The sequence below is a fragment of the Tenrec ecaudatus genome, chromosome 4 (genome assembly GCF_050624435.1).
Source record: "Tenrec ecaudatus isolate mTenEca1 chromosome 4, mTenEca1.hap1, whole genome shotgun sequence".
NCBI lineage: Eukaryota > Metazoa > Chordata > Mammalia > Afrosoricida > Tenrecidae > Tenrec > Tenrec ecaudatus.
Window position 1 is genome coordinate 49347148 of NC_134533.1, and position 19377 is coordinate 49366524.

Genomic DNA, 19377 nt, shown 5'->3' on the forward strand with positions numbered 1-19377 from the left:
ACCCCACTCCACAGGCCAGCCTTCCTCCTCACACCACTCAGCTTTGCTGTGAAGTTTTCCATCCTGTTCTTGCTCTGACTCCTGGTTCTGTGGCTCCGCTGGAGTCAAAGCTCCGGGAGGTTCTCTGTGCAGGGTCCTTCCTCTAGGTCCAGAGGATGTGCTCCACTCCTGGCTCTCAGGGGTGTGAGTCTCGCCCTCCCCCCACTTCTGAGATGACTCCTTTTATATGCAGCAGAATCACAATCAGATTGAATCCTGCTAACAAACATTCACACTGAGTCCTATCAGTATTTTCCCTAGTGGAGTAGTAGATTCAGCATTGCAAACAGATTAAGCTAATAGTGAGGTCTGTTATTTGAAGCCACTCCAGGGGACAAAGGTGCAGCTCTCTGTGCCTATAAATGATTTCCCTCTCACCTGGCACTTCTACTCAGGCAGGTAGGGATCCTGTGAATCAGAATCAACTTGATGGTAGTGCACTTTTTGAATTCAATTTTACCTAGACACATCAAGAAAAGGTTGGTGGGAGTTACAGAGAAGATGGCCAGAAGAGCCACATTAAATGATTTGCTGCCCTTCAGGTTGGTAGTTCCAACCTACCCCCAGGCACTGAGGTAAAATGGCCTGGTGATCTGCTTTCATACAGATGAGAGCCACAGAAGCTCAGGCACACCACGTTCACTCTGGAACATGGGGCCCCTGTGAAAGGAACTCTGATCTACGACATGTTTGGTTTGGCTTTTAATGTTCTGGCTATGATTGAGAGAGTGGGGGTGCAGTGATGGAAATACAGATAAGGGGTCTACCCTGAAAAAGTTTACACACTTGTGCTAGGAGACTGATACTTGCACAGCCATGTAATAAAGTTGAGAATTTTAAGAATGCTAGAAACCGTATAACAAAGAGGGAGATAGTGAAGTGAACAGGGAAATTTTAACTTTAGATAAAATAGTGGGGTGGGTCTCCCTGTAAAGATACTGTTTGAACTACAAACTAAGGAATAATAAGGATACCATCATGGAACAGGATAGGCATCAAATGCTCTAGACAGAGACCAGCGGGGGCAAAGGTACCGGATTAGGTAGCAACTCAGTGCCATGTTTAAGCCGTGAACAGTCAGAGGCGGCCGCATGTTAAGTAAGCAGTCATGCAAAGACGAGCCTCAACACTGACACAGGGGTGGTATCGCCCAGAGTCCTGAAAACTGTGTGAAGAAGCTACAAGTCTATTGCACAAGGAATACGGAAAAACACATGGTTTGATTGACACATCTGCTTCCCACACATATCCTGCCACCACAGGGGAGGGGATCTCAATTAGTCAGTGAACATTGACCGATGGTCAGGTTCTCCTTCTCATTAAGGCTATTTACAAAGATTTCCCCAACACATGACTTGAAAGGGAATTCGGATAAACAGTTACTCAAATGGAAACTGCCAATCATCCAGACAGCTGTGTCCCCTGGAAAGGGGTTCAGGTTGCTGATCAGAGTGAGAAGCAGCTCAGGGGTGCAGCCAGGGGGTACCCAGGGAGTGCGGGATGCGGCTTCCTCCAAGGCACAGGAGTCAGCAAGGCCGCCAGCAGGTTGGGGGTCAACACCTCTGCCAGGACACCAGAGATGTTCGTGAGAGTGGCAGGGATCTATTAATAAATACATCAGGGGGAAAGAAAGCATCCACTGGGACTGCTTCTGGCAAGAAGGTTGTATGGATACCTTTAAATCAGGGGCCTAGACTTGAGTCTCAAGTTGTATCAAATTATTAGAGTCAAGACCATCCCCTTTCTGGGGCAAAGTTCCTTCATCAGTCACATGGAATAGTTGAATGTTTTCAGCTTGTGAACACCAACAAAGGGGCTCATTGGAGAGCTGAAGAATAAATCCCCTTTTCTGTTCACAATCTTGTTCTATAGCAAATACATTTCAATGCAGTTTAACAAGCACAGCGATAACAACATATATTATGGCAAAGGTCTAGAGTTGGCAGTGGAGAGACGTGGTAACTCCTGTGAGGACATTAAAGAATGCTCTGGGTGAAACATGGGCTGACATCAGACAAATGAACATTAGAAATCAACATGATCAAGGAAAAGAAAAGATCACTGTGGGGGGAGGTCAGACACTTGCAGGCATCCTCCCTGAGGGCGATCAGTTGCCAGACAGCAGTAGGTCCCACTCCCTGCTGTTAAGGACAATGGATGCCTGTGGTCCTCTATTTGGTTCCTGTAGGTGGGGTTTATACCCTACTGATAATGGTTCCTATGGAGATCTAGGGAATAGGTCAAAGTTAAGCTGCCATCCTAAATCTAGGATCCACCCATCTTGTCACATGTCTCCCTCCCCTTCCTGTTGCATGTATGTCCCTAGACCAGCCCCCTCCATTGCTATATAACCTATAGTGCAACCCCTTGCTGTGACGTATGTGTTTACCTGTAATTAGTGGGCTTGCATGCCCCCAAAGAGAGATAGGCCTGGGTGAGCAATAGAGATCTCTCTTCCTCTGCTCCCCCTCTCCTCTCTCATCCTCACTCCTCTCCTCCTTTTTCCCTTGACCCACCCCCTTCCCTTCCCCCTTGCTCCACGTGGACCACCAAGGGGGGCTGAGGTGAGCACTGCTACCATGGAAAGTGTCTGACACCATTATTTGACTCTCTCTTCTATCTCTTATGCTCTCTGTGACTTTATTATATATATAATATATATATACATATATATATGTCAACCGCACAATTGTGCTACTGAACCCCTGTGATTAGTGGTGGGGGGCTGGCAACCCCAACTCAAACCACAGATCACCAGAGATCCAGAGTTCTCATTCCAGCTAGGGAAAAGACAATATATGCAAAGGCACAGAAGCACATAACAATGAAGCAGGTCCAATAGATTATAAAACAGATCAACTACATGATCTCTATGGGCTTTTCTTCACTAATATTTTATTATGGATTGAATTGTGCTCTCTTCAAAAATATACTGAGGCATTAACCTCTGTTACCAGTAAATATCACAGGCTTTCTATTTTTGTTAATAAAGTTATATTTGAGAAGACTGGGTCATAAACCTAATCATTAATAGACAGAGACACACAGAAGAGAAAAACACATAACACGTGAAAATTACAAGTCAAAAAATGTTAAGAAATGCCTAGATCTACAGAAGTTTATAGATACAGAGACATTCTCTTAGATACTGTAGCAAGAGAAAAGGAATCTAGTTGACACCCTGAATTCAGTCCCTTTGAATCCAGAACTGTGAGAAATCACATTTCTGCTCTTTAAAACATTAATGTGTGGTATTTTCATATGCCAGTAGTAGGTAGCTAAGACAAAGGTTAAGTGGTTCTCTTTCAATGTAGTTTTTTAAAACAAAATTTTTATTTAGTCCTCATAGTTAAATTATGCATTAATATTTTAACATCATCCACCTATCCCCATCATCCATCATCCATCATCCACCTATCATCCATCATCCACCTATCCCCATCCCCTTCCCATGACAAAAATATGATTTTATCTATTCCTCTTCACTTATCTATTTACAATTGTTACAGAAATATCAAGAAATATGATAAGCATATGAAGAGTTAGGGTAAATATAACCCTTTGTTGAAACTGCAAATCATTCATTACTTTAATATCAAAAATAATATTGATCAAGTATGAGTAGTAATTATTATTTAAGATAAGCAGAAGATTTACTGAACACATGGATAATTCTTATAGGACTCACAAATTAAGTATGAGCTGCATTTCCTTTTTACAAAAGAATTAATTGAGGCACGATTCTAATAGAATGCACCCGCGGCTGCTGAGAGCATCCCTCAAGGTTGAGGAGGCAGAGCTGGAGTGTGCACCCAGTCTGCCTCAAGGGTCAGCACTTTTAACTATGATGCTATATTCTTCTCTAAGCTTGGCAGAAATGTCATGGTCAGGGGAGAGATTTGATGCTATATGCCCATTGTTGCTAATTTACCTTTTTTAAAAAGCATTTAATTGTAGAAATTAGCAAAAGAGTGGCTATCAGTAGACAAGATATGCAGTGAGTGGAGACCACACGTTCGCACAATCAAGTCCCTGCATTCTAATTCTGCAGCCTGAATGCTAGGAACCGATGATCAGACTATTCATCATCTAGAGCTGTCCAAATCAGGATGAAGAAATTAGCTGAATCTATATGCTAAGAAAAAAACTACACTGGCAAAGGTTCTCACAAAAAGTTATATATTCGTTCTCAGTTGCTTAGATTCTGTAAGAGTTGGAAGGTCTTAAAAGGTGAGGAACTTCATCTGCTCTTTGACTATTTTCAGCATTTAATGGAATCTTGGAGCAAGAAATTCAAGAAAAGTGTCCAGGAGAGGATGATGATGGGTAATGGCAACAATAATTAGGTTAATGTAATTAACATCTGTGCATCGATCCACAGCTTACCACATGTAAATATAGATGACCATCGCTATTCCTAACAATAATATATACATTATTATCCCTGTTTCTACATATTTACAGTTGAAGACTCAGAGAGAAGTGGTGAGTTTTGCAACACAAGAGCTGGGTTAAGCAGAATTTTCCAATGCTAAGATCAGCAAGATTCCCTCTCTTCACAGCTACCTCTCAAACTCTCAGAACCTTCAGCAAGACACCATAGGAGCCTTAGAAAGAGTGACATGCTGTAATAGACAGACCTGGGCTTAGCCGTTCAAACGGTTATAGAAAATAATGACCGCCCCCCCCCCGCAATACTTCAAAATCCCAGGGCTGATCCCTGAATCCCTGAAGGGTACACACACACACACACAGTGTTTAGCGAATGGTTGTTGTTAAACACTGGGAACTGCAGAGTACAGGGGAGGCAACCCCTCTTACGAGGGTCCAGGCGGATAAAAGGCATGGCAGAAACTGCTTACCAATACAGGACTCCCCGGCCAGTGAATAGGTCCCATCGTCATGGAAACCGCTTCTGCACTCACAGTGGTACCACCCTGGCAGGTTAACGCAGCGGGAATGGTTGTGGCACTCAATGATTCCCTCTGCGCACTCATCAATATCTGCCTCAGAGAAAGACACAAGCCACCAGGACATTAATTTCTTTTGACACTAACTTTACAGTGAACATCCAAAACATGCTCATGTCAACATATCAATTAAAACGAATGGATTATTCACCTAAAATGAAAAATCCCAAGATGAACCAAGTCTCTTTTTTGCATGATACAACCAAATCGAAAGCTTTATTCTTACATGCTTTGCATATATTGAGCAATGAATGAAGGCTGATGGCCACAGACACATTCCTAACCTTAATGAAAGTATAGTCAGGAAGGACGTTAAGTACAGTGTGGGGACTGGGGCTAGATGGCTTTCCTTGGATTCAGTGTGTGCTACATAATGATTCTAAACTGTATGTCCTGTTTTGGGAAGACGTTTGGGAAGAAATGGGCTTAAGAAACCCTGGGTTAAGCTCAACGGATGTGTGCGCTGCTTCCTTTTCACTGCAGTCTTAGAGATTTATAACAATTATGTGACCTACCGAGCTCTGAGTGGGGATGCGAATATGCATTGTTCCTCAAACATGGTTGAGTGCAGAATGCCTTTGGTCCCTTGTGAAGCTGCTGTTCTGTGCAGCATGGTTTGAGCACTATTGTTCTAACTCTACACACTCCTGCTTCACTTGAGGATTAGGTTTGTGAGAAGAAAAGAGAAAACTCAACCCTACGACCATTGAGCCAGTCCCTGTTCCGAGAAAAAACGATATAGGGTTTCCTAATGGTAAATCCATATGGAAAAAGACAGCCTGCTCTGCTTCCACAGAACGGCCAGTGGTTGGAACTATTATTGCAGTGAGCCATCCCACGCCGGGCCTGCAAGGCCCCGGGGCTCCTCAGGGTTGTGACAGTCAACCAGAAATTGTCCTTCTGATGAAAAGAAGTCTTCTGGGCTCTTGCTCCTCTGGGATCTGGCTTTGGAGGATCTTCAGATCTTTATACCAATGCACAGTTTTCCATCACTCAGTGGCTCAGCTGAGTTGAAGGAGTTGATGACGTTACCAATTATTCTACCAGCGGCAGTTCTTCTTTATAAAATGCATCCTTGCAATTACTACTTGGAATATAGCTACGGATAGTCAGTGATCTTCCCCTAGTTCTCTGGGGAATAGCTGAACTATGGCAAGCATATGGATTGAAATTGAATTAATGCTGGAATACAAAACATAATGAACAGAATACCCTCTGGGACCTTTTTGAACAGGGCCTTGTAGGCATCAGCTTATGGGCTTTCTACTTGCCTTGACCAGTCTCCCATTGTGTACTTGACCATGAATATAGTCTGAAATCTAACATTCTCACTCCAGACATCAGACCAAGTAAAGAGAGAAAAGGTGTCATTCCGAATAACCCACAACCCATACATGGCCTTTCACTGTCTAAGGCCATCTTCTCCCTCTGTGGCTTTGATCAGTTGGGCCATATAGTTCTGTCACTCAGAACTTCCCTAGGCTTTTCTATGTCGTCAGTTCTCAGGACCACGTGCTCCTGTGGCAACTTCACCTATTTCAGGCAGTCGGTGTGCACACTCATTATAAATCCCCCAAAAAACAAATTCTTTAACACTATACAGATGATCATTGATGAAAATTTGCAGGTTTGTGGTTCATCAAGGCACACTTCAAGTCGCTAACCTTTTCAAAGAGTGATGTGGAGAAGAGACTGGAGAGTGGTAGGGAATCTCCCCAGCCTGGGGGTCAGAAGGTGTTCATGCTTCACATGGCCTCAGTCACTGATCTTCCTCACCAGAGAAGTGCCACAGAATCACAGTATCTTTAAACAAAAAGTTACCTCTGAGAATATGGACGGCCAGCCCATCATTTCACAGAGGATCACCAACGTCCCCCAAAAGAAGGTGGTCTTACCCGACTAGGTAATAAAGTCATCCTTGTGTCTGTTTGGAACATAGGGCACCGGGAGACACAGAATGGCTTTCTAAGGACCATAACTGAGGACCAATTTTCAGTGAGGACTTCTTTATATTAAAAAAAAAAAGTTGCCTTGGAGTCGATTCAGATTCATGGTGGCCCATTAGGACTTTCAACAGTGACTGATGGTTCAGAATGGACCACCAGGCCTTTCTTCTGTAACACAACTGGGTGGGCACAAACTCTGACCTTTTGGTCACCAGCAGAGTGCCTTCACTATTCGCCTCACCCAGGGGCCCCTTGTGGTCCTTAGGCTGAAGAAGAATTCTCTGTAACTGAAGAGGAACAAATTCTCCTCAGACCTTTATTACCCAACCTTTTAGCTACAGTTAGGGTAGCTAACACACAAACACACACATACCTCACTATGTTAGTCTGGGTAGACTAGAGAAACAAATCCTGAGAGACACTCATATGTGTATAAGAAAGTGCTTTATATACAAGAATAATTGAATATTGAGAAAACATTCCAGTCCGGTCCAGATCAAGTCCATAATAAGTCCAATGTTAGCCCATGTATCCAATACCAATCTATAAATTCCTCTTCAGACTCACAAAACACATGCAATGATGCTGAATGCAGGAAGATCACAGGCCAATGGATGGAAAGTCTTATGGATCCAGCAGCGGTATAAGCATCTCAGCACTAGCAGGGGTCTCCATGTGGCTTCTCCAGCTCTGAGGCTCTAGAGTAACCCCATGTGTCTTGTCAGCAAGAATGTCTCACAGGGAGTGAGCCTGTGTCCTCCCTCCAGCAAGCTATTTATCTCCTTAGTGCTTCCAAATGAGGTCCCCAAGCTGTGACCTGATTGACAGGTTAAACTCCAACCCTTTCACTCTTAAAGTCTCAAATTGACAACATATTATATAACTACCACACTCACTGTCATCAAATTGATGCTGACTCATAGCAACCCTACAGGACTGGGTAGAGCTGTCTTTGTGAGTTTCCAAGACTATAACTCTTTCCACAAGTTGAAAGCCCTTTCTTCTGAAGAATGGCTGGTATCGAGCTGCTGGCCTTGTGGATTGCAGCCGAAGGTGTCACCACTACGCCACCAGGCTCCTTTTACAAACACAAAAGCATCTCAAATAGCCAATGCAAGCATACATAGTCCAGTTTGCCTGGATACACTCTTGAAGAGAGTATAGATCTGCTGTCCCTCCTTGCACTCGTAAAACCTTCCCACATTGGAGAAGGCATGACCCAAACGACTCCTCCAGTCCCAAATATGATTAGGTTACCAGGGAGAAGAGGAGTAGACAGTGTCATGCAATCCACCATTCCTTCTATCCTCCTTGAAGAATGAGCAAGGCCATTCACAAGAGTTCCCAGGATTCCGCAGGGACTGCCATAGAGGGGGAGAGAATCAGAGATGTATACAGCTACAACTTTCCCAGGGGCACTAAGGAGAATAAGACAACTGGTGGAGATGCCCTTTGCCGACAGCAGATACTGGGTCTTCCTGGGCTATCAGGTGCTCATCATGGTGCATGGGGTACTAGGTAACAAGGTTGTCCCCTGTGACGGTCTATAACTAAGATGGAAAATCATTTTATGTGTAACCATATTTCAGTTGAGAGCCTCTCATATTTCCTTCCTGTTTCTAAACTAGTTGTTTCTTTGCATAGTCACAACACCCAAACCAAAGCCAAACTCAATCCCATCGAGTTACTTCTGATTTGTAGAGACCAATTGCATGGCTGTGAATCTTTATGGGAGCAGACAGCCTCCTCTCTCTCCTGAGGAATAGCCAGGGCCAGTGGGTTTAATCTATCCACCTTGTGGCTGGCAGTCCAACGTCCACACAGCAGAGCCACCAGGTTTTCTGGTCCAATTAGGACACGTTAAAAGTAACCACTGCTGAATCCAATACAGAGAGCAGGTAGAATGACGCTTTGGAGACCTTGCAACTTATACGTGATGGCTTCTTCCCCCGCTGGTTGTGGCAGCCTTGGTCCTCAGAGATTTGTCCCCTCTCTTCGTCACTTGCTACAGGCCAACGAGCAAGACAGATGCTCTGGAAATGGGGTCTCTGCCAGTTCACAGTGTAATCCTGCTTTCTCACTCAAGGGTTTCTCATAAATCACAGGGAACAGCAGCACCCAGTGTGGGAGCGCCCCCAAATGAAACAAACAAATACAAAAACCATTTCTCCTGCCCATAAAGAGCCCTAGGATTTTGTTTAAATCAGCTTAATACAGCACAGGCATGCAGCTGAGGCCCAGAGAGTGAGAAACGCCAGGGATCCCCGAGAGGGAAGTCTGCATTATTCATGCCTGCATCACCAATGCCAGAATCCTGCCGCCCAACAAATGCCAAGACTGACCAGGTTGCACAGAGAACAAATGGGGACACCAGGTGCAACACTAGGCAGAACACACAGTTTTACCTGCTGCGTTGTGGCACCTGGTTGAAGGACACAGAAAGAAGGACAGACACAAAGAGAATACGTTTACTCAATTCTCCAAATGGTTGCTGAGGTCAAAGCAAATGCCAGGGATTCTTTTTCAGCTGGAGGACATAAGAGTGGGAAGACACGATTCCTGAAACCCAGGCGCTCCCACTCAATGGTACAAAATACGTACACTCATCTTTCAAACCTTGAGACATAAAAATATTCCCTTCTCTAACTCCTCTCGACAGACACGTCCTCCCTCACCCGATGACTCAGAATACATCGACACATTTATTTAAGAATACCATATAGACTTGTGTATAAGCCGAGTTTTTCAGCACATTTTTAAAACCTTTTATTAGGGACTCATACAACTCTTATCACAATCCATACATGTACATACATCAATTGTATTAAGCACATCTGTACATTTTTGCCCTCATCATTTTCAAAGCATTTGCTCTCCACTTAAGCCCTTTGCAACAAGTCCTCTTTTTCCCCCTCCCTCCCCCTCCCCCTCCCTCCCGCCTCCCCCCTCCCTCATGAGCCCTTGATAATTTATAAATTGTTATTTTGTCATATCTTGCCCTGTCCGGCATCAGCACATTTTTTTGTGGTAAAATTAGGTGCCTCGGCTGATAGGTTGGCTTATGCTCTGGCACACTTATGCCTCTGTTTCCCTTATACAAAGACTAGTGTTTCCCAAGAATAGAGATACCATGTGTTCAGCTTTAACTTTATAGAAAATTGGAAGCGTTAGGGGGCTTAAAGGTACCCAAAGAAGGATGCATGTGAACAAATGAAATGAATGGATGAATAAACAGGAGATGCAAGATATGTTCAATACACTGTAAGTTTTACTGTCCACATGTCATAGCGACACATTAGCAGAATTGAGCGTAATAGAATTAATTTGATCTCATATATGTATATTATTTTCTTTGATGATTACCGTATCTCCAATCCTTAGAGGTGTTAAGGTAACTTCATAGGCAACAAAAAAGATGTTAGCTGTCACCACTGCCAATGAAGACCTTTTTCTATGTAGAACAGGAAACATACGGACACCCAAGGCTTTCCTTATAGGCTGTTCCAGGGGAACACATTTGACCTTACTTGAAATATACAGTGAATTTGCTAGGAGAGGTCAATAGCAAAGGCATCCTTTTGATTGCTGGATGTTTGTGAGAATCTTAGTCTCTTAGTGTGGATGATTTTTTCCCTCCCTCTGATAGCTTCCACATTGGATTTGTCACTCGAAACTTTACAAAATCACTAAGAAGTTCTCGAAGTTTATTCTCAAGGAGAAATGTGTGTTTCATGTTAATTAGCTACAGCTCACAGGTGAGGTTGAAGCTGACGACATCGCAGGTGAGGTTGAGGCTGACGACATTGCCGGTGAGGTTGAGGCTGACGACATCGCAGGTGAGGTTGAGGCTGACAACATCGCAGGTGAGGTTGAAGCTGATGACATCGCAGGTGAGGTTGAGGCTGACGACATCGTCGGTGAGGTTGAGGCTGACGACATCGCTCGTTGAGGTTGAGGCTGACGTCATCGCCGGTGAGGTTGAGGCTGACGACATCGCAGGTGAGGTTGAGGCTGACGACATCGCAGGTGAGCTTGAGGCTGACGACATCGCAGGTGAGCTTGAGGCTGACGACATCGCAGGTGAGCTACAGCTTCTCTAAGAGCTTGGAGAGTGTGGAGACTGAATCATGAGAAAATCTTTTGATTCTTTCATCTAGTCAAAAATATTTTACTGAGCATCTAGTATGTATTAAGCACTGTATTACACCCTCTAATACAGAGATGAAAATATAGGTGCTTGCCCTCCCAAATCTTAAGAATCTATCAGGATACAAAAACAACAGTGGTTAAGAACATGAATTTTGGAGACAAATTCAAATTCGAATGATCTCACCAACTCCCTCTTTAGAAGTTGTTTAGATTACCCAAGTCTTTATTTCTCTCATGTGTAGTTGGGGATAATAAAATCAACAACACAGAATTGTTGAATAAAAAATGACTTTTAAGAAAGATCTATCATGCTTCTCTTATCATTTCACTTTGAACTTTATACTATTGCTAAAAATGAGTGTGCTCTGAAAGCTCAAAGAACTATTAATATCAACTTGTAATCAGGATGATAATTAGAACTAAGGAATGATTTCTGGACTTTGAAAATTATTTGGCTTGTGAGAAAATGTATACTGTAAGAATGAACTATTAATATATATATATAATATATTCCCTGGTGGTTACATAATCTGGTGTCAATTTGAGGATTCATAGTGAAGTGGTGGTGTCTAGCCTATCAATCAGGTTGTGGTTTGATGACCTCATTTGGAAGCACTAAGAAGATTGCTAGAGGTGGGACACAGGGTCACTCCCTTGGAGACATGGCGGTTGACACGCCACATGGAGACAGGCTTAAGGAGCTACGTGAAGACCCCTGCCAGTGCTCATACTTCTTACAACACCACTGGATCCACAAGACTTCCCAACCACTAGCCTGTGATCTTCCTGCATTCAGTGTCATTTCATGGTTTTCGTGAGTCCAAAGAGGCTCTTATAGATTGGTAGCAGACTTATGGGCTAATATCAAGCGTATGGACTTGATCTGGACTAGACTGGGATGTTTTTCTCAATATTCAATTGCTCTTGTATATAAAGCTCTTTCTTATACACATATGAGTGTCTATGAATTTTTTTCTCTAGTCTACCCAGACTGACACATATGCCACGAAAGCTTAAGTCTACACCTTAGAACAAGAGAAAAATATATTACACAAATCTAAGGAAGTTATATATGCAACATAAAACCTCCAATGATAAATAATGCAAACCTTATTACTATATAATATTTGCTGAATTCCAGAATTGTACTGAGCATTCACATTAAATAACAACCACACGGGACATTGCATGTATCATGATGCTTGTGGTAAAACTTATAAATAAATGGTTGAAAGAGAGAATCCCTATATAGAGAGAAACCAGCTCCTCCTCTTGAATTCTCAACCTTCATTGAACTGCGGTATATGTAACTGAATTCCAGCCCTGCAATACAAATACAAGTCTTGTACACCAATTTCAATCTGGAATCTCCTGTGTTTCTCTATGAGATTTACACCTGTCCATTAAAAGACATCGGAAGCCACATGTTGAAGATGTCAGAGCCTTTGTCTGCTTGGATCCCTGAATAGGTACATGGAGCCACATCCTTCTACAGTACTAGAGTCATCTAAGACTACTAATATGAGAAGGTACTACATATTTCTAGGCTATTGAGCCATTACACAATTTTAGGTTACTTTATCGCAGAAGTCAGTATTTTCTAATTGTTATGATCAACCCTTTCCATATCAAGAAAAAGATTAAATTAGAGTCAAAATTAATGAAGGAATAATCTCTGAAAACCAACCTGAGACAGGCAAAGAAGAAAGCACTATTACCTTTGATTATGTAGGTGGCTGAAGAAGTGGAAAAGTCTTGTGCTGAGAGTTAAGATAGCAACATGAGACTCAATCAAAATGTTAGAGAAGCACTTGAGTTTGAATTCTCATCTTCTTCCCCCCCCTCCAGTCTCTATCTTATTCTTTTTTTCTTTTTTAATCATTTTATTGGAGGCTCATACAATTCTTATCACAATCCATACATATATCCATTGTGTCAAGAACATATGTACATTTGTTGCCATCATCATTCTCAAAACATTTGCCTTCTACTTGAGCCCTTAATATCTGCTGCTCATTTTATCCCTCGCTCCCCACTGCCCCCTACCTCATTAACTCTTCATAATTCATAAATAATTATTATTTTGTCATATATTACACTAACCGATGTCTGCCCCCCGCCTTCTCTGCTGTCTATCCCCCAGGGAGGAAGCTATGCGTAGATTCTTGTAATCAGTTCCCCCTTTCTACCCCACATTCTCTCCACCCTCCAGGCATAGCCACTCTCACCACTGGTCCTGAAGGAGTCATCTGTCCTGGATTCCCTGTGTTTCCAGTTGCTCTCTGTACCCATGTACATCCTCTGGTCTAGCCAAATTTGTAACGTAGAATTGGGATTATGATAGTGGGGGAGGAAACATTTAAGAACTCGAGGATAGTTAGATGTTTCATCATTGCTTCCCTGCACCCTGACTGATTTATCTTCTCCCCACAACCCTTCAGTAAGGGGTGTCCGGTTGGCTGCCAATGGGCTTTGAGTCTCCTCTCTGCACTCACCCACATTTTCAATGATGTGATTTTTTTGTTCCTTGATGCTTGATACCTGATCCCTTCAACAGCTCGTGGTCACACAGGCTGGTGTGTTTCTTCCATGTGTGCTTTGTTGCTTCTGAGCTACATGGCTATTTGCTTATGTACATGTTTGTTTTCATTGATCATATCAGGGAGGTAGGTACCTACTGATGTGATTTTTAGTTCTTTGATGTCTAATAACTGGTCCCTTCTACACCTCGTGGCCAGCCAAGCTGCTGTGCTTCTTCCATGTGGGCTTTGATGCTTCTCAGCTAGATGGCCGCTTGTTTATCTTCAAGCCTTTAAGACCCCAGACACTCTGTCTTTTGATAGCCAGGAACTGTCAGCTTTCTTAACCACATTTGCTTATGCATACATTTTTCTTCGGCAATCATGTCGGAAAGGTGTGCATTCTGGAATGCCAATTTAATAGAACAAAGTGTTTTTGCATTGAGTGTTTGAGTGGATGTCCAATTTCCATCTGCTGCCTTAGTATCTAACTTATAAATATATGCACATAGACCCGTTTCCCCACTCATATAACTATATTTACATATGTACATTCCAGTCTTTGGACCTCTATAAATACCCTTTGTCACCTAGTTCTTTCCTCTATTTCCTTTTATTTTCCTCTTGTCCCACTATCATGTTCAGCCTTCATTTGGGTTTCAGTGATTTCTCTCGGTTACCTTGCCCTTGCTGAATCCCTACCAGGCTTCTCACATCCTCCTTGCTACTGAATTTGGATCACTTATTCCTCCCCTGTCCCTGGGTTGGTCAGCACCACCTCTTTGCCCCCTCCTCCCGTTCTCCTTTGTCTCCCCAGGACCTTTGGTCTCATTGTTTTCTCCTCCAGACTATTCATCCAGTCTATTTTATCTACATAGATCTGTAGAGATAATAATATGCACCAAAAATCAAGTCATAGCAAAATAGGTGATGAGTGAGAACAGTGCAGTGTGCCGGCAAGGAGTGGGGAGCTAGTGGACGGGCCTGAGGGCTCCGTCCCCATACCAGCTACGTGGACAACTGCCCCTCAGTCCAGAAGAATTTACTTGAGAGGACGGCACTGAAGCTGTAGCTAGGGGAGAGGGGCATGTTGATGAGAGCAAATGGGAGCAAAGAAGGGGGAGGAAGAGAGAGTGGAGCACATCCTGGCCCATCAAGCCTGGAGGATGATATCCCCACTCTGAACAGCCAATGGACAGAGGGGACAATATAGCTGATCCCACTATGAGACACACCATCCCTTGATGGGCCATGGCCCTAAGGAGGACAACACTGGAGACTCAGGGCCGGGACTGGCTGAAACCGACCCTGTGACACTGAGGCAAACCATTAAAACATGCAGCAGAGCAACCGTGGGAGCAGAGCAGGGAGCCCCCGAGGGAGTACAAGGACAGACTCTGGGGCCAAAGCATGGTACCCCATTGCACCTGACTGAAGGATACGACTAGAGATCAAAAAACAGATCTTGATCTATTTACAGGTTTTTCTTTTTAAAATTTTTTTCTTTTAAAAAAAGAAAATGATTAGGACAAAGAATGTACAGATGTGCTTTATACAATTGATATATGTATATGTATGTATTGTGATAAGAGTTGTATGAGCCCCTAATAAAATGTTAAAAAAATTTCTTTTAATTAATTTATTCTTCTATGGGTAATTGGTTTCCTTATTTTGTTGTCATAACTGTGTTCTCATGAACCTCGTTTTCTTACTTCCTAGATGTGTAGCTGAGCAAGTTAACATATTGGGCCACATTTTCCTTAGTTCCTAAATGAGTATAATATCACCTAGCTCCTAATATTGCTTTAAGGATTGAATGAAATTAATGAAATGCTACTTTACAAAGCATTACTTGGGTCTGAAATAATTGTTTTTCTCAAATGGCTAACTCTACTCTACCACTAACAAGTTATGCATGCATGTTAACACTGTTCAGTTCTCCAGGATTCAATTCCTTAAGTGAAAGATTTAAAAATCATGTTATTATACTTTTAAATTCTCTCTACCTTCAACGTGCTGAGTGTTAGGATATGTGTTTATGTCTTCCTCTTCTACTACCTACTAGAAATGTTCAGTTATTTCTTTGTTTCGCAGTTTCTTCCTTAGCCAAATTGTGATTTAAAAACAAATACATCTCTAAAGTAGCAGCAGGAGTCACATTGACCATATGCAGCAGAAGCCTCCCTAGATGCTAAGAAATGTGATCTGGCAGCGACCGTATATCCAGCTTTTACGGAGTCCTGCGATCGATTTGTTTATTAAAAAAAGTTTTCTTCAATAGTGATACATTCATATGGAAGACATACATTTTCTAGCTAAGTTATATGGCAACATGAAAACATACCAGAAATAATGTACAGGACAAGATAGCTGTCATTCCAGACTATGTTTTTAGAATGTGTTTCTGTGCTATGAATGGTAAGGAAGCAGACAGGAGCCTGTGGAAACACACGAGAGGCTACAGTCTATGCCCTGGGTCCCCTGTAAATAGGAGATTCAAGAGGCCCTCTAGTAAAGAATTCTCACTGAGAGGTCTCTAGAATTAGCCTTCGTGAATGCTGGGGTCCTTCTGCGAGAAGTCAAACTAGCCTGGGCTGGAAAGCCAAGGACTGTTGCCTTCCAGTGTGTCAGGTAGCAATGACCTCATCTTCAAACTAACGCTACATTACCAATGTCCTAGCACAAGTCCAGGCATTGGAAGCATCAGCTAATAACCCCTTTTTGACTAATACTTTGCCCTTCTTTCTCAAAACTTTTCAGCACGCAACTATCATATCCTCTGAGTGGGCTCTCTTGAGTATCTATAGATCCCATATTTGTTTTATTTCATGTTTTCTCCCCGAGAGTGATTGTTTTATATTTAAAATCCAAGCGCACGTTTTTAATCACCCCAAGGATGCGTCTCAGAATTCCTATGTGTTTCACATTTCTGCACTTGTCTTTCGTTCTTCCTGCCTTAGACTAGCCTGTGCTTCTTTTATAATTTCTTTCCCATCACACAGAGAAGATTTTTGAATGCCTGCCTATGAATAAAGGCAACCGACTTGAGTAGCTCACTTTTCAGCTTAGTACATTAACTTCTAATTTGAATAACAAGCAAAGATGACCTGAATCAAGTATTGGGACCTCAGACAAATGCTTGATATTCATGGATTTGATTTTTAGAACGCCTATAAGATAACTTGCATTACTCTAATTTTACAGGAAAAAAATGGAGACTTAAATGTTTAAAAAGTATGGTAAAACTGAATAGTGTGGTTAGACATTTTTAAATGTTTAAATAGTATGATTAAAAATGGAGACACATGTTTAAAAAAGGGTGGTAAGACACTTGAAACATGGCAAATTAGGGATTGAAACACAGATCTATTTAACTACAAAGTACACTCTATAAACTACTGTCTCATATGAATTCCTCCACCTTATTCCAGGGCAGATATGGGCACCAGTTGTCCAAAGCAAACATCAGAGGGGTCAACTAGACAGAACACAAGGAAAGCATGTGTCACAGTGGAAGAAAATTGGCAGGGGACTTGACTGTTACACTTTTATTAATTTTGTATTTAATAACAACTAAACTTTCCATTCCATCTTGCATAAATCAGGTATAAGCTCACATTCAGGTCTCTCTGATCAACCACATAAGAAAGTGCTAACAGGGGCATAATGCCTTGATTCATGAGGTTTCTGATTCTGCAAAAAGTGAACCAACACAGATATTTAGAGGGAGCATAGCCTTGTATTTGTCTCCTGCACCAGCTGGGTCTGAGAGGTACTCTAGAGCAGTGTTAAATGAGCGCATCACAGAGCAAAGTGAGCTCACACATTCCTACGCATTATTTTAGGATGAAAAACACTCCTGGACATATGTGAAGGGGCTGCCACCAGAGAACGTATGACAAATGAATGAAACATTTCAGATAGCTTAAAAGCACATAATCGCTTAATTGTCTCAGCCAGAAGAAGAAAATGATATATTCTAATCAGCTTCTTGTACTTACTAATTTTGGAAAATAAAATTTTATGTTAACATACAAATTTGAATGTAAATTGTATCTGATAAAAATTCCTTGTTTTAGAGGTCACATTTATTTAAAGTATTCAAATACTTCTGCTATGGTTGAGCCAAATTTAAGAAGTGATATAATTTTATATCCCAGTGAAATGGAAGTGCAACAACTACATTGAGCACAAAGATGAACGCTTTCAGAAGACAAATGAAAAGGATTTGGGGATCCCTAGAGACAATGCTAAATTAAGTTCCTTTTTGGAATGAGCCAGAAGAAAATTCCTCCAATCAACACTTGAGTTTAATGGGTGCAAATCATCGGATTAGAAACACAAGGGCTGAAATTACTGAGAGTGATAAGAATAGAATTTTGTTCCGAATTCTGCATCCATTCCTCGCTATAATAGGAATTAATATTGCTATAGAAATTGAAGCTTTGTTAAACTTGAAATTAAAATCTTCAGACCTTATAAACAACAGAAATATGAATCCTGCTTTGTGGAAACTATTTTTTTTCTTTAATGATGGAAATTATTAGAAAGAGAGTCAAGTGATCATTTAATATGAAAGAGAACCATTTTTTAAAAATGTGTTGAAAATATCTAAATGGTAAACAAAGTTCTACAACCAGAATTTATTTCAGGGTACAAGCATAATGGTGAAAACTGTAAAAGAACAGTGACTACCCTATTCTCCAGCACTCAGCTCTTTGCTTTGTTTTTTACAATTCACTCAATCCTAAATCATTTAATTCTTAATTTGCATGGATGGCTTTAGTGATTGGTGCAACTAAAATACAATTGATAAACTGAGGAGTTCAATTCACAGCGATTGAATGTAAACTGAGATGTGGTTTGGGCTTAATTTATTAACTTGAAATTTAAATTAATCAAGACAGTCAGTCTGTAAAGTTGTCTTGCAGATCTTCAGTTACTATAATAACTGTTGAAAGTGGGATATCTTTCCAAGAAGAAATTAAGTGGAGGCCCTCAAAATGGATGAGTTGGGGTTTTACTTGAACTTGTGGCTTATTCTGATCTATAGCTGGAAGACCACATCTCAAAATATGGTAAGATAGGGAAGGGTAACCCATCATATATATCTAAAACAATGTGTGAAGAGTTACTACACTTAAGTTTAAAGTCCTATCAACTGTATTTAGGGATGGATGGCAGCTTAGCTCAATATTTCAATTTCTCTACAGATTCCACCACCAACCGTCTGTCAGTTTGCTGTGTGTTGCTGTGCTCTTAGAAGCTATGCTACTGGTAGTTCAAAGACCTACAAGGTCATCTAAAGTCAACAGGTTTCAGCAGCGTGTCCAGACGAAGAACAGGCAAGGGAGAACTTGGCTCCCACTTAGAAGAAGGAGACCATTTCTGAAAACCTTAGGCATCACTGGAAGCATTGTCAAATGCCGAAAGGCCAGCCAAAGTGAGCAGAACATTGTTAGGGATACTGCCAACAAATAGGTTCCTCGGGCCCAAGGGTGCTGCAAGGTCATTGAAGAGGAGATGATTTCCTGGACAGGAGTGTACCACAATGATGTGAGTCAGGCAAAGCTTGAGAGCGAAGCATTAGGGACAACCATTTGCTGAAGGGGACAATTCAAGATAAAGAGAAGCAGCTGCAAACACCTTCAAATGATTGGAAATTGGAATGTGCGATGTATGGATTTTGGAAAATTGGCAGTGGTTAAAAATGAAATGGAATGCATGAATATTGATATCCTAGGCATTCAGCTC

The 19377-nt window shown here is 41.8% G+C and overlaps 1 protein-coding gene across 1 annotated transcript in view; it reads right to left on the reverse strand.

Moving 5' to 3' along the window:
- NELL1 (neural EGFL like 1) overlaps positions 1–19377 on the reverse strand; it is a 989599-nt gene that overhangs the window by 41661 nt on the left and 928561 nt on the right. Inside the window, exon 16 of the mRNA XM_075547696.1 lies at positions 4902–5042. Coding sequence (XP_075403811.1) covers positions 4902–5042 — 141 coding nt within the window. The remainder of the gene's footprint in view (positions 1–4901; positions 5043–19377) is intronic.